This window comes from Saccostrea cucullata, unplaced genomic scaffold (genome assembly GCF_032062105.1).
Source record: "Saccostrea cucullata isolate Sc308-1 unplaced genomic scaffold, CSIRO_AGI_Scuc_v1 ctg460, whole genome shotgun sequence".
Taxonomy (NCBI): domain Eukaryota; kingdom Metazoa; phylum Mollusca; class Bivalvia; order Ostreida; family Ostreidae; genus Saccostrea; species Saccostrea cuccullata.
In genome coordinates, this window is record NW_026931468.1 from 156,777 (window position 1) to 170,890 (window position 14,114).

The window sequence follows — 14,114 nt, forward strand, 5'->3', positions numbered from 1 at the left end:
TCTTGAATGAAAACCAACTTCACAAAATTGTTTAGAAATGCACCCAAATAAATCAGTCTCCTTCACTGTTATGTGTTTGTAGGGAGCTGTGACTTTGAGAAAGGTTGCTGTACGTGGACAGAGGCTCAGTCTGGTGATGACTTTGATTGGAAACAGGGGTCAGGTCGTACAACCTCTTGGGGGACAGGCCCCAGCAACGACCACACCTTACAGAACACTAACGGTTAGTCTAATGCTTTATATATAATTTGTGTACAGTTTATAAATATACATTTCAATTTCAGGCAGTCAATACATTTGCTTAATGGAGATCTGAAGCGGAAGTATTTCAAATACAAATCTGTTTTTAGGTCACTATTTGTACCTTGAGGCTTCTTCTCCAAGAACACAAGGAGACAAATGTTGGTTGGTTAGTCCTCGGTTCTCAGCCAATCAAAACAACTGCTTCCAATTCTGGTACAACATGAATGGACGCAGCATTGGTACACTCAATGTGTACATCCTGTATCCTGACGCAGGCACCAATAACACTGTGTGGTCGATCAGCGGAGATCAAGGAGACAAGTGGCTTCAAGGACAGGTGCCCATCAGTGCAAGGACAACATATCAGGTACGTGTCTACAATGTTATATCTGTATGATTGTTATCCCTTGCAGATCCTACTTAGGGCTACCTTTCCATCAACACTAACAGATGAATCAATTCTTGATTCCATTTGTCTGTTGTTAGATAAAGTGATGAAGAGTTGTTTATTCTATTATGTCAGACCGTACTAGCATTCTTTTTATTACTTTGTTTTATTATATTGTCGCTACATTAGGATACGTTAAATATATTTCTTATTCATTGCAATGATATTCATTTATATGCTGCCTCACTAAAAAGTGGCATATGATGTTGTGTAATGTCACAATGATAACTAATGTATAAATTGTAAAGACAATAACTATTCTTTTAATTAAATGATGAGTAAGCCAATGTTATACTTTTGATTAGGTTGTGGTGGAGGGAGTAAGGGGAAATGGATTTGCTGGAGACATTGCTATTGATGATGTTTCATTCTCTTCATCAACCTGTGGTAGTAAGTATTTCTGGATGACCACATTCAGAATTGGTCAACACAAATCAGAAAAAATTGTGTTTAGTGTTGGTGGTTATGACTTCAGTTTGGATGATGTTGGATTTTTTTTTTCAGTCAGTCCACCAAGTGCGACCCCACCAGGAGGGAACAATGTTACAACTACACCAGTTACCACCGTGGCCTCAACAACACCAGGTAGGAACAAGCAATTAAAACCAGGGATGTCAACCTAATTATCTGTATTCCATTAAATTTTTGTTTCAGAAGTCTTTAATTTTTTTTCTTTCAAGGTGAATTCATTGTAGCTTTATTTTCAATGTGTTTTGCTTTTGCTTGCAGCTCAAGGTCAGCTTGACTGTGACTTCACTAATGGACCGTGTTTTTGGACACAAGACAAAACGGACCAATTTGATTGGACAAGAAAGAGAGGCTCCACAGCCACTGTAAACACTGGACCACCGTCTGACCACACACAAAAAACATCAGGTGAGGAGTTAATGTCTCTTATTCTGTTATTGCCTTTTTTTTCTCCGTAATTATCAGCTGTTTGAGTATTTTGAACCAAATTATAGAAATTTACTCATTTGTGACTGCAGCTTAATTCTTTTTGTTCTGTATTTTACAAACTCTGTGTTTATTACCTGTCTTGTACAAGCCTTACCTGTTTTGTTACAGCTGGTTATTACTACTACATTGAGACATCAGCTCCTCGTCGCCCCGGGGACAAGGCTCGCTTCATCAGTCCTCAGATCACACTCTCACAGCCAGACAGTAAAAAGTGTTTCTCCTTCTGGTATTACATGTACGGGGATCACGTGGACCACCTCAATGTCTATATGAACTCTGGTAACGGCCTAGGACAGCCGGTCTTCACAAAACAAGGAACGCAAGGACAAAAATGGATTCAAGCCTCCGTAACTCTGTCTCCAAAAGTTCCATTCCAGGTTTGAGGAATTATTAGAGACTCATACATTAAAGAGGCTGGGTGGTCGTGGCCATTTTTAGACTATTTCGATCTCCTTTAGAATAAGAGCTCCATCTAAAGATATTATACAAAAATGATCAAATTTTAAAACTAAAGTGTATGAATTTTTTCTTTGTCAAATGATAGTTGACAGCTAAAGATATTTAAAAATTTTTGTAGGGCCCCGCATGGATTTGCGGGTGAAGTAATCACTCTGTCTGTCTGTCTGTCCGTCAAATATAATAATACAAATTTTCTGTTTTTTTTAACTTTTTTTATTGTAGTCCAATTAAGTTCAAATTTGGTATGGTAGTTCAGTAGGCAAAAAGACATATTTTGATGCTAAGTTTGTTTTTCTATGTCCTCTGGTTTGAGCTGGGTGGTGGGGTAGATTCCTTAACTTTATATAAGAATGAATTGAAAATGTTCCCATTGTAAACTGAATACTGCAAGGAATGAGTCCCTTGGGATTAATTAGCTTTCCTCCTGAAGAAAATCCAAAGCATTAACTTTATCTTTCACATTGAGATTAATTACCACCTCTGTCTGCAAATGAAGTTTGTTTTGAAGTTAAGTCCATTTGGAATGCTATGAACACTCTGAAATGTAGATTGAAGTATAAATGTTTTTACTTTATTTTTGTTGAGATACCCTACTTTATTTATTTATTTATTTATTTATTTATTTTTTTTTTGGCTTCATGAAAATTCAAGAATATTATTAATTTTTAAGGCAGTAGGATAAAAACCTCATATATATGAAAAAGTTCTTATTATAAATTAAGAATAAAATGATGAGAAAAGCAATTAATCCCTTGGGATTAATTATCTGGCCTGTGCAGAAAATTTAGAAGGCTTATCTTTTTTCACTTTTTAATGAAAACCTTTGTCTGCAACTGCTGTTTGTTTTGAAGTTAAGGTCATGTCTTCATGATATATATTTGCATTCATTGAAGGCTGGCATTTTATATAACACAAGCTCCATTATTGTTTAGATATACATTCGGTGTTGAGTTGTTCTTTACTGCCTTATGTAAAATAAATACAAGGATATTATTTACAGGCTTTTGGATATTCAGGAGTTATCTTGAAATTTTAAGAATACAGTTGCTGTTTCTTATTCGTCATATATTTTTTAATCATTCCATATGCTGCACCCTTATAACTCTACCCCATGGCGGGGCCCTTGCTGACTGGTCAGTTTTCTAGTTTCTTGTTAATTTGTTGACCCCCCAGCCTCCTTAAATAAAACATTGTATGATTGCAAATGTCTACAAGTTATTTTTATTCATTCTAATTCTGTATCTTGGAACAAATACAATAATTACTGGTTTTTAATAATAAGATGGTGATTGAGGGAGTTGTTGGGAGAAGTTATCGTGGTGATATTGCCATTGATGATGTTACTATGACAGATGGAATTTGCTCTTCTCGTAAGTTTCTCCTACTGAGAAAAATTTGAATTGATTTTTGTAATTTTTAAACATACATATACAGAAAATTTCATTTTTTAAAAGCAAAAAGGTGAAAAAACAAAAAAAAACAAAACAAGTATTGTAATTTTTTAATGAAGATTTTTTATTTTGCTCAGAACCGAATAGTCCTCTGAATTGTAACTTTGAACAAGCTGACCTGTGTAATTACCAGAACATCCATGACAACAACACAGATGTATTTGATTGGTTCAAAGCCTCCGGTACCACAGGATCACAGGGGACTGGACCCAGTAGCGACCACACATACGGAACAGCTGCGGGTGGGGATAATACTCTCCAAAAACTTATTGGATGTTTACAATTATAAAAGTTCTTATTTGTAAGATCAAAAGAAGTAAAACATGATTAAAGCCATCATAATGAATTTGCGCCAACAGCAAAGTGAATTTCATTCCTTGTACTTTTAAAACGTATTGTGAACTTCACAGATATACATGTATAACCAATTATGTTTACATTATATCACGAGTCAAAATGATTGGTCCCTAGTATTTTGCTGTATTAAAGTGTGTTTTACTGTTTGTGTTCATCTTGGGTAAAAATGACACATTTCTCCTGTATTTGTTTTGGTAGGTCATTATATTTACATTGAGGCCTCAGCCCCACGTAAACCAGGAGACAATGCCATGTTGACGTCTGGCATAAACCGCTCTCCTACCTCTGATCAGTGCTTTGAGTTCTGGTACAATATGTATGGGGTGGAGACAGGAACACTAAATCTGTACATCAAATATGGCGGCACCCTGGGAAGCCCTGTCTGGACAAAACAAGGTTAGAAAACATGCTTAAAATGTCAGACTGCAATAAAACAATGAAAAAGATGGGAAAACTTTAGCGATTAATGGCCATGGGACTTTTTACATTTTTTTCATGTTTGTTAAATGAGACTTTTTTAAATCATAAAGATTGAAATATTTAAGTTATAATTATGTGCTGTAAATGAAGAAAATAATTTACTGTATTGGTTTTTGTAATGTTTGCAGACTCTATACAAAAAGTCATTAATTTAAATGCAAAATTATTATTTGTATGAATGTGTAACATGGACAATCTGTTTGGAGAATTACAGCTTAATTTTATCCTCTTCAAAATCATGGGTATTTACAAATCACACATACTGATTTATACCAATTTAATGATTTAAGCTGCTATTGTAGCTGCTATTATATTGTAGCATTACCTTTATTAGCTCCTTTATATTTGCACTGCTATTATATGTTTACACTGCTCCTTTATATTTGCTAGCTGCTATTATATTGTTGCATTGCTTGAATTAGCTCCTTTGTTTCTGTAGGAGACCAGGGCCAGCGCTGGATTCGTGGCCAGTTTGGGATCAAGGCCAACAGTCAGCCGTTCAATATCGTGTTTGAAGGAATTCGGGGACCTGGCTACAGAGGGGACATAGCTCTAGACGACTTTAAAATCAAAAATGGACTCTGTAGCACAATGAATTCAGGTAAACTCTGAAAATTATATGCGCAAGTCTTGTTTTATGTTTTGTTTTGAATGGATCAGGAGAAAATTTTATAATTCTATTAAAATGGTCATTCTATATTGGCACAGGTAACTGTGATTTTGAGATTGACAAGTGCAGCTGGTCGGATGTACACTCAGGGGATGATTTTGATTGGTTGTCTGGTAGTGGCTCCACCACTAGTGCCTCCACAGGACCAAGAAGTGACCACACCACGGGCAATGCTACAGGTATTGACTGTAAACAATTCAAGTCATGGACAAACATCTTCAGATTCATTTTTATGTCTTAATTTAATAATATAGTCATATGTTATATTGTAGACTTGTTTGCAAGTAATTATGTGAAAAAGACATTTGCATCAGTAATGGGTATAATGAACTTGAATAAACTAAGTTAACAGTATCTCTGCAGAAATGTATTTTTGCAAAGAAAAAAGCTATTTGATTAAGAAATGTAATTATGTAATAAACTACTTTCAATAGGCAAGTACCTGTTCATTGAGACCTCAGCACCACGTAGTCCTGGAGATAAAGCTATCCTTCAGAGCGCCACCTTCCCTTCCACCACCGGACAATGTATGCAGTTCTGGTACAACATGAATGGGGCCACCATAGGGTCCCTTTATGTCAGTGTCCTAAGTCAGGGCTCCAGCACCCCCACAAAAATCTGGGAACTGTCTGGTGCCCAGGGGAGTCAGTGGAAACAGGGCCAAGTTAATATTGTCAGTAACAGTCCGTACAAGGTGAGTGATATTGGTGTGATAAAATGGAATGTCTAACAATAGGTTTATTTGGGTTTAGCTTGAAATATAAATAATTTTTTTTAATTGATTAAAAAATTTTTGTCAGTATCTATATTTTGCATCCAAGATGAATTGGATGGATGTAGAGCTGCACTTGTTAATCCATTTATCTAGAAACAAGGAAAACTAAAAAGACTAAAACTTTGGGTTACAATAACCAATTTTTTGAGTCTAAGAGATTACCTGAAAATTTATAAAAAAACAGGTCTTTTGTTAAGGACCTAGAGATTAAACTTTGAAGGCTAATGTGGCTTGTGACATGAAATGATTTTACGATTTGTTGAAAATGAATTGCCTCACAACTTTTTTTTAACAGTGATTGGCATCTTTATTTATTTTTCTCTCTGTATAAAGCTACTGATCACGGGAGTGAGAGGCAATAGTTACACAGGAGACATTGCTATAGATGACATCTACTTTGACTTCTCTATTCCCTGTACCCTGACCCCCCCTAATGCCGACCCCTCAGGTTACACCACGACCATGGCCACCACACAAGGATTGTCAGTTACTGCCATTCCAGGTAAACTTAACTGTGGCTACAGGGAATCTAATTCACAATTTTTTAGCTGAGATGAGGATGTTTAAATCTGAAAAATTCAAAGGTTTTTGTTGGAAACAATAAGGGTGAAATTGATCCCCCATTTGAAAATTTATTCTTGCATGGATTTGAATATATTCATTTAAATATATTTGAGGAGGTTGGATTGAGATGGACCTTCATACCCTTGACTATCAAAGATAACACATGAATATTTGAAGTAGATCTCAATATTTAATTAAATTTCAATCAAATCCCTTTCTCTTGTCTTCTATAGCTGGCTTCCCTTGTAACTTTGACTCGGACACTTGTGGCTGGACCCAGGACAAGACAGATAACTTTGACTGGAGACGCCAGAGAGGGACCACTGGTAGCCGAGGCACAGGTCCAACAACTGATCACACCACAAAAAGTACAACATTCCTCCATTATACAATCTCTCAACAATAATTCATCACATTGAACGCATATGAGTTAACGTTGTCTTTTCTGATCTATATCAAGTCTTGAATTACACATGCGTTTTATAATTAGACATCTTTTTCTCCTAGATGGTTACTACATGTACATTGAGACATCAGCCCCCCGTCGCCCTGGTGACAAAGCCCGCCTTATTAGTCCCCCGATCAATGGTAACTATGCCCAGTGTGTCAGCTTCTACTATCACATGTATGGTCCTCATGTCAAGGCTCTGAATGTTTACCTGGCTAGTGGAAACTCCTCCCTGGGAACTCCAGTTTGGACCAGACAGGGAACACAAGCCAATGCCTGGAGGCAGGGACAGTTACAGATATCAGGAGGCTCCCTTACTCAAGGAGTCACTAATGTGAGTACTTGTTTAAGATATTGGTGCTTTTTTTTTAAAATGAGAGCAATTCGCGAACATAATGTTTTTCAAATTACTACTGTATCTTCCTATTTTTTTTATTTTTAAAGAAATGTTTAGCTGACATTTTTATTTCTTGAAAAATAGTAGACATCTGAAAACTTTACATATGATTGTACTCTTTTTTTCTGAAAAATAGGTGGTCTTTGAGGGTGTTCGAGGCATCAGTTATCTTGGAGATATTGCTATTGATGATGTCTCACTCACAGCTGGAAGTTGCTCACAAGGTACTTTATGCTACAAACAGAAAGCTGGTATACTGTTTTACTAAATTTGTCAGAATTTCAACAAACTCATTTGATGTCTCTTTCAGTTACTCCATCTCCAAGTCCTGGTTCCACAGTTTCAATCATTAACTGTAACTTTGAAAATGCCAACATCTGTAACTACACACAAGACACGACTGATCGCTTCAACTGGACTCGTAAAACTAGAACCACTAACTCCAGGTTCACTGGACCAACAAATGATCACACCTATGGCACATCAGCAGGTAAGAAAATAAAGGCATTTTACTTTCTTATGCCATGATATATCAAGTGTAGCAATGCATTGTGCAATGAAATAGATGTTTAATATTAAAACAGAATATCTAAGTAGAATTTTATAGAGTATAGTTATATAATCTTCTGAGCAAAATTTTCTGTATTACTGTTAATATTGGATGAATGTGTTAACTTCAGGACATTACATGTACATCGAGACCTCAGCTCCCCGTCGTAGAGGAGATGCAGCCCGATTGTGGACCCCCAAATTTAACCCCAAGGCCGGTCAGTGTATCTCCTTCTGGTACCACATGTATGGCAGGACCATGGGCACACTCAATGTGTATGCTGCAGATCAGACATCAGCTAGCCCTGTCATTGGCTCCCCGATCTGGTCACTGTCTGGTAACCAAGGAAACGCCTGGATGCAGGAATACGTCAGCCTACCAACTCCCACAGTGGCCAGTGTGAGTCATCTGTTAAATATTTTATAAATGGTTTTTTTGAAAAGAATAGAAAATTAAACTTAGCATATGTAGTCATATGTCTTTTGTCAAAATTACTGTTATAATTATACTTAAAGTTTTTAAATATTGTACAGGAGGAATTCATTTTGTGTCCTTGACCAAAAAAAAGTCCTTTTCATACAGAGATAAACGAGTCATCAATGTCTGCATGTTGTATTGTAGGTTGTGTTTGAAGGAGTAGTAGGAAATGGTTACCTGGGAGATATTGCTATTGATGATGTCAAACTTGTGTCCAGCTGCCCAAATCCAGGTAAGTCTTCAGACATCACAATGCCCCTCTGTGTATTTTATTCTGGATTCGTCCTGTTGTATTGAAATCTTAATTCCTTTCTCCTGCATTTTGCTTTAACTCAAATAAGTAGCTCTTGCATTCCAGGAATGAAATTTTCCATTTTTGTAATCTTTGTTTTAAAAGTTTTATTCTTTTGTGGCTTTGGTACAATATGATGTAACTTGCTCTTCAAAACCTCTTTGTTTACGCATGTGGGATCTTGATGTTTGACTAACATTTTCAGAGTTGTAATTTGAATCGTTAAGAAAATAATTCAACAATAATTTCCCAAATACAGACAGCTTGGTTTACAGAGAAGATTTATACCTGAATGTGATATGAATAGTTGACATAGAAAATAAGTGTCTGGATATGGATGTATAATAGTTTAGCTTAGCTTTTATAAAAACCTCATGCAATTCAGCTGTCATGATGCCTTCTTGTGTGATAAATGAAGAAGTTGTCAGGACAGCTGTATTGTCTGGGGTCAGCTTGCTTCTGCTTGTTGTGTTTTATGTATATTTTATTGTAAATTGTCAGTGCTTTATGAGAAAGTTTGGTATCAGCTGTTTGCTTTATATGCCTTTTTCTAATGCTTTGTTGTGCTTTGATAATACGTTTTGTTGTAAATGCAATATCCTTTTGAAAATGTTTGGTATCAGCTGTTAGCTTTGGGATATGCTTCTTTCTAATACTTTGTTTGCTTTGAATACTGTAGAAGAACTTTTTTCCTCGTGGTATTAATTTACGCTTTGTATGTGGTCACAAATTTTCTGCAGAAATTTGTCTAAGCGTACTTATTATAAATTAAAGAATATAGTGTCAGACCAAGAAATCCGCGTAATTTTCCTCCCGTGGATTAAACAGAAATTCAGATTCTGCGGTATTATGACCCCATGGAAAAAGTATATCTACAGTAACAAATTTTGTTGTGAATGCCATAGCCTTTTGAAAATGTTTGGTATCTGCTGATAGCTTTGGTATATTGTTCCTTATTCAAATACGTTGTTGTATTTTCTTTTATAAATTCTTTTGTGAATGTTTCTATCCTATGAGAAAGCTTGGTTTCTACTGTTAGCCTTGGTGTTCCCTCATTCCAATCTCAAACAGGGATTGTTTTCTGTTAGTTATATTTTTTCTTAGAACAATTAGTGTCAACAATTTCTGACTCTGATCTAAAATCCTAACCTATAGGAATTTTTTTTTTAGTTTTTTTTTGCACCCTTTACATGACATTATTCTCTCCCTTTGTAGGGGATTGTAATTTTGAGAACACTATAACATAACATTACACTCTCCCTTTGTACATGTTTCTAGGGGATTGTAATTTTGAGAACAGTATAACATGACATTATACTCTCCCTTTGTAGGGGATTGTAATTTTGAGAACAGTATAACATGATATTACACTCTCCCTTTGTAGGGGATTGTAATTTTGAGAACAGTATAACATGACATAACACTCTCCCTTTGTAGGGGATTGTAATTTTGAGAATAGTATAACATGACATTATACTCTCCCTTTGTAGGGGATTGTAATTTTGAGAACAGTATAACATGACATTATACTCTCCCTTTGTAGGGGATTGTAATTTTGAGAACAGTATAACATGACATTACACTCTCCCATTGTACATGTTGTAGGGGATTGTAATTTTGAGAACAGTATAACATGACATTACACTCTCTCTTTGTAGGGGATTGTAATTTTGAGAACAGTTTAACATGACATTACACTCTCCACTTGTACGTGTTATAGGGGATTGTAATTTTGAGAACAGTTTAACATGACATTACACTCTCCCTTTGTACATGTTGTAGGGGATTGTAATTTTGAGAACAGTATAACATGACATTACACTCTCCCTTTGTACATGTTATAGGGGATTGTAATTTTGAGAACAGTTTCTGTGGCTGGAGGAACAGTAAGACAGACAACTATGACTGGGTCCTGATGAAGGGAAGCTACTCCGGGTCTTCTCCACATCCATCTGGGGATCACACTTATGGAAGAGGAAATGGTATGCGATGCTTTCCTCCTTTAAAGAAATCTTGATTTGAGTTGTACTCTGTAAATGTAAATAAAACAAGAGACTTCAATTACCAGGTAAACTGCTGACTTTGAAGAACCTTGTCTTTTAAAATGATAAACAGTATAACCACTACATTTACCTTAAAAGACTTACCACATGATCTTTAAAAAAATGTAAAAAATATTATCTAGAACTGTGTTAATTAGAATACTGAATACAATTAATCTCCATAAAATTCTACTATAGGTACCTATCTCTATATCAATGGAGGCCTGACCCTCCCCAAGGGAAGTCTTGCCCAGATTGTGTCCCCCACTCTATCAGCCACAAGTTCTAGTGGGGCATGTATGAGTTTCTGGTACCTCATATCTGGATCGAACACAGGAACAATCAATGCTTATGTACAACAAGTTAGTATTTTGATTCCTCAAGAAAACGGCAGAATTTGTTTATTATTAAAAATTGTATGTTCTTTTACCTGTTACTTAGTAATGGAAATTGAATATTTTCATATATAAAATTTAGATTCTTTGTAGGAGTTTAAGTTGTTTTTTTTTTTAAATTAAAATTCCAAAAGTTAAGTTCACGATTTAACTGTTTATGTTGTAGGGTAACAAAACAACTGCCTTGTGGACTATAACCTACTCTCGAACCTCTCAGTGGAGTCAGGGTCAGTTCCCCATCAGCAGTAGTACCCCTTACAGAATCATCATGGAGGGAGTATTTGGGGCCACCAGAAGGGGATTCATGGTAGTTGATGATTTTACTGTCACCAGTGGAACTTGTAGAAGTAAGAAAAATTATGATTGTTAAATAGCTAGACAAATAGATAAATAGATATAATAATTATTTATCTGTCAGTTTATGTAGTAAAACACAATTATAATGAAGTGCCAGGGCTGGATAAATTTGGTTCATAATAAGTGATTTGTTATATCCATCGAATATTCAATATATTTTGAAGTTAAGGGAAATAAAATTCCTTTCATTATAAGCATCATTTCAATATAAGCGTGTTTGTTAAAAGCCTGTTATACTATAATAATATTCATTATTTAAAAATTATAACATTTAAAAAAAAATTTTGAATCTCCAAATGTTGCTGTAAGCACAAAAAAGGACTTAAGTGTGGCAATGAGTTAATATTACTTCCTATTCTGTCTCTAGCAAACCCACCTGATGCCATGTCTGGTTCCACCCTGGCACCATCTCAGACTACCGCCACCACCACACCAGGGCCCACACAAGGTAAGTACCACAAATGGACACAACCACTTTATCAAGGATAAACTTTTATCAATATCAATATTTTAATTTAACAACAAGGGGATTAAATATTTGTTTTTGCTTGAGTGTGTTCGAAGTATCCTATGTTGAGGAGATTTAGGTATTGTAGATTTTTGTTGATATGTTTCAGTGCCCTCTCAGTGGGACTGTACCTTTGAGTCAGGGTTGTGTTCCTGGACTCAGGCTAAGGACGACCAATTTGATTGGACGAGAGGTAGAGGAAGTACGGGAACGGCCGGCACTGGGCCCTCCAATGACCACACAACAGGTGGAGTTATAAATATAAATAGATTCAAAGGGGTTGTGGAGATAGGAGTTATCTGATACATGTACCTAGGATATTTGTGATGATTTCTTGTTGGATTCTGATTAATTAATTCCTCTGATATTAAATTTGCGAAGAATTTATAAAGCATGCATCAGTTAGTTACCAGATGAAAAATCAGACCCACATTTTATCATCATGGTCAATACTTTTTGGTAGACAGTAAATATTTTAAAAAAAGAATTTTCACCATCACAAAAAACTGTCTTCTTGAAAAATTTAATGTTGACTATTTGGATCGAGATTTAATGATGTAATCATCTTTTTCAGGAAATGGTTATTATGTTTACATTGAAACATCCCTACCTCGTCATGTCAATGACACAGCCAGACTGATCAGTCAACCAATCAACCAGAACTCCACCATGTGTCTGAACTTCTGGTACCACATGTACGGTACCCACATACGAACCCTCAATGTCTACCTGAAGTCAGGTGGTTCCCTGGGAACCGCTGTGTGGAGTCGGACCGGGACCCGTAGCAATCAGTGGTACTCAGCCTCGGTGGACGTACAGGGCTCCTCGTCCTATCAGATCGTGTTTGAGGGAGTGAGGGGGACCAGCTACAGAGGAGATATTGCTCTAGATGACATCACTGTATCGATGGGATCATGTTCTGGTATTGTTTATTCTACTGTCTTCCAAACAAAATAACTTTGAGCAACGTTAATTGAAGTTTCTAAAAATTATTATTTCAATATATATTTCTGAAATATGATAAATGAAAAAAATTGAACAAAGGAGCAGAAGAAAAGTATGAAAGTTTTAAAAAGATAATGCTTTATTCACTTTTGAAAATTTGAAATATTTTGTTGGTTTTCATTCCATCCATGTAATTCTTAGGAACCACCTCTGCTGGTTTGTGTACATTTGAGGACAGAACTTACTGCGGCTACAGACAAGACAGTGCTGATGACTTCCAGTGGACGTGGACCAGTAGACGTACAGCTTCTAGTGGCACCGGGCCCACTAATGACCACACTTATGGAACCTCCTCAGGTAAAAAAAGACCCCCCCTCCCCAAGTAAATATGATAGACATATTTTATGTGACTAAATCACACCGGGCCCACTAATGACAACACTTATGGCACCTCCTCAGGTAAAGAAAGATCCCCCAAGTAAATGTGATAGACATGCACATATTTAATGTGACTAAATCACATCGGGCCCACTAATGACCACACTTATTCGACTTCCTCAGGTAAAGCAAAGGCAGAAGTGTGATTATAACAATCCTTATGGGCAGTATGAGAAAAAAAATGCATCTTTAGTGATATTAAATTTTTCTGAATTGAGAGACACATATATTGAGTTAATATTAATTTCTATTTTCCCTGAGAGAAACTACTGACTTTATTACATATACCAGAGTAACACAGTGGTTGAACACTGCACAAATTTTGACTAAATTGTACTAGAAAGAACTAAGGTCTTGCCAGATAGGAGAACATGCATTGGTACATGTATCATAAACTTTTCTATAGGACACAAGTTTTACCTTTTCTGTAGGGCACTACTTTTACACTGAGTCGTCCAGCCCCAGAAGACCCAGACAGAAGGCCCGTCTTATCAGCTCAGATAATCCAGCTACCCCCGGCTCCTGTGTCAGTTTCTGGTACCACATGTATGGAAACACCATGGGAACACTCAACGTGTACGCCAGGTCTGGTAATGTGCTGGGTAACACCATCTGGACCAAAACAGGAAACCAGGGAAATAAATGGTTAAAAGCACAGGTCTCTGTCATACAACAGGCAACATGGCAGGTAAAATTATTCACAATGGAAATATATATATAGTGTCATAAAAAATATTGGGTGATAGAACTCTCGTTACAATATGCATTGATGTTTTTTTTAATTTGAAACCATCAATTAGCAGCTCATTTCAATGTATGGATATTCTTTTTCATCATTATACCCATAAAGTATGAGATAAT

General features: G+C 36.1%; 1 protein-coding gene across 1 annotated transcript in view; it reads left to right on the forward strand.

The window, feature by feature from the left end:
- Positions 1-14,114, forward strand: part of LOC134232674 (MAM and LDL-receptor class A domain-containing protein 2-like) — an 81,224-nt gene that overhangs the window by 20,556 nt on the left and 46,554 nt on the right. The window contains 27 exon segments of the mRNA XM_062714659.1: positions 83-223; positions 351-610; positions 997-1,081; positions 1,196-1,276; positions 1,421-1,567; positions 1,757-2,025; positions 3,390-3,477; positions 3,636-3,800; positions 4,114-4,311; positions 4,835-4,996; positions 5,104-5,244; positions 5,500-5,759; positions 6,174-6,342; positions 6,638-6,772; positions 6,912-7,186; positions 7,386-7,473; positions 7,560-7,739; positions 7,930-8,198; positions 8,421-8,508; positions 10,413-10,550; positions 10,809-10,972; positions 11,172-11,352; positions 11,730-11,810; positions 11,980-12,117; positions 12,445-12,792; positions 13,017-13,172; positions 13,685-13,941. Coding sequence (XP_062570643.1) covers positions 83-223; positions 351-610; positions 997-1,081; positions 1,196-1,276; positions 1,421-1,567; positions 1,757-2,025; positions 3,390-3,477; positions 3,636-3,800; positions 4,114-4,311; positions 4,835-4,996; positions 5,104-5,244; positions 5,500-5,759; positions 6,174-6,342; positions 6,638-6,772; positions 6,912-7,186; positions 7,386-7,473; positions 7,560-7,739; positions 7,930-8,198; positions 8,421-8,508; positions 10,413-10,550; positions 10,809-10,972; positions 11,172-11,352; positions 11,730-11,810; positions 11,980-12,117; positions 12,445-12,792; positions 13,017-13,172; positions 13,685-13,941 — 4,664 coding nt within the window.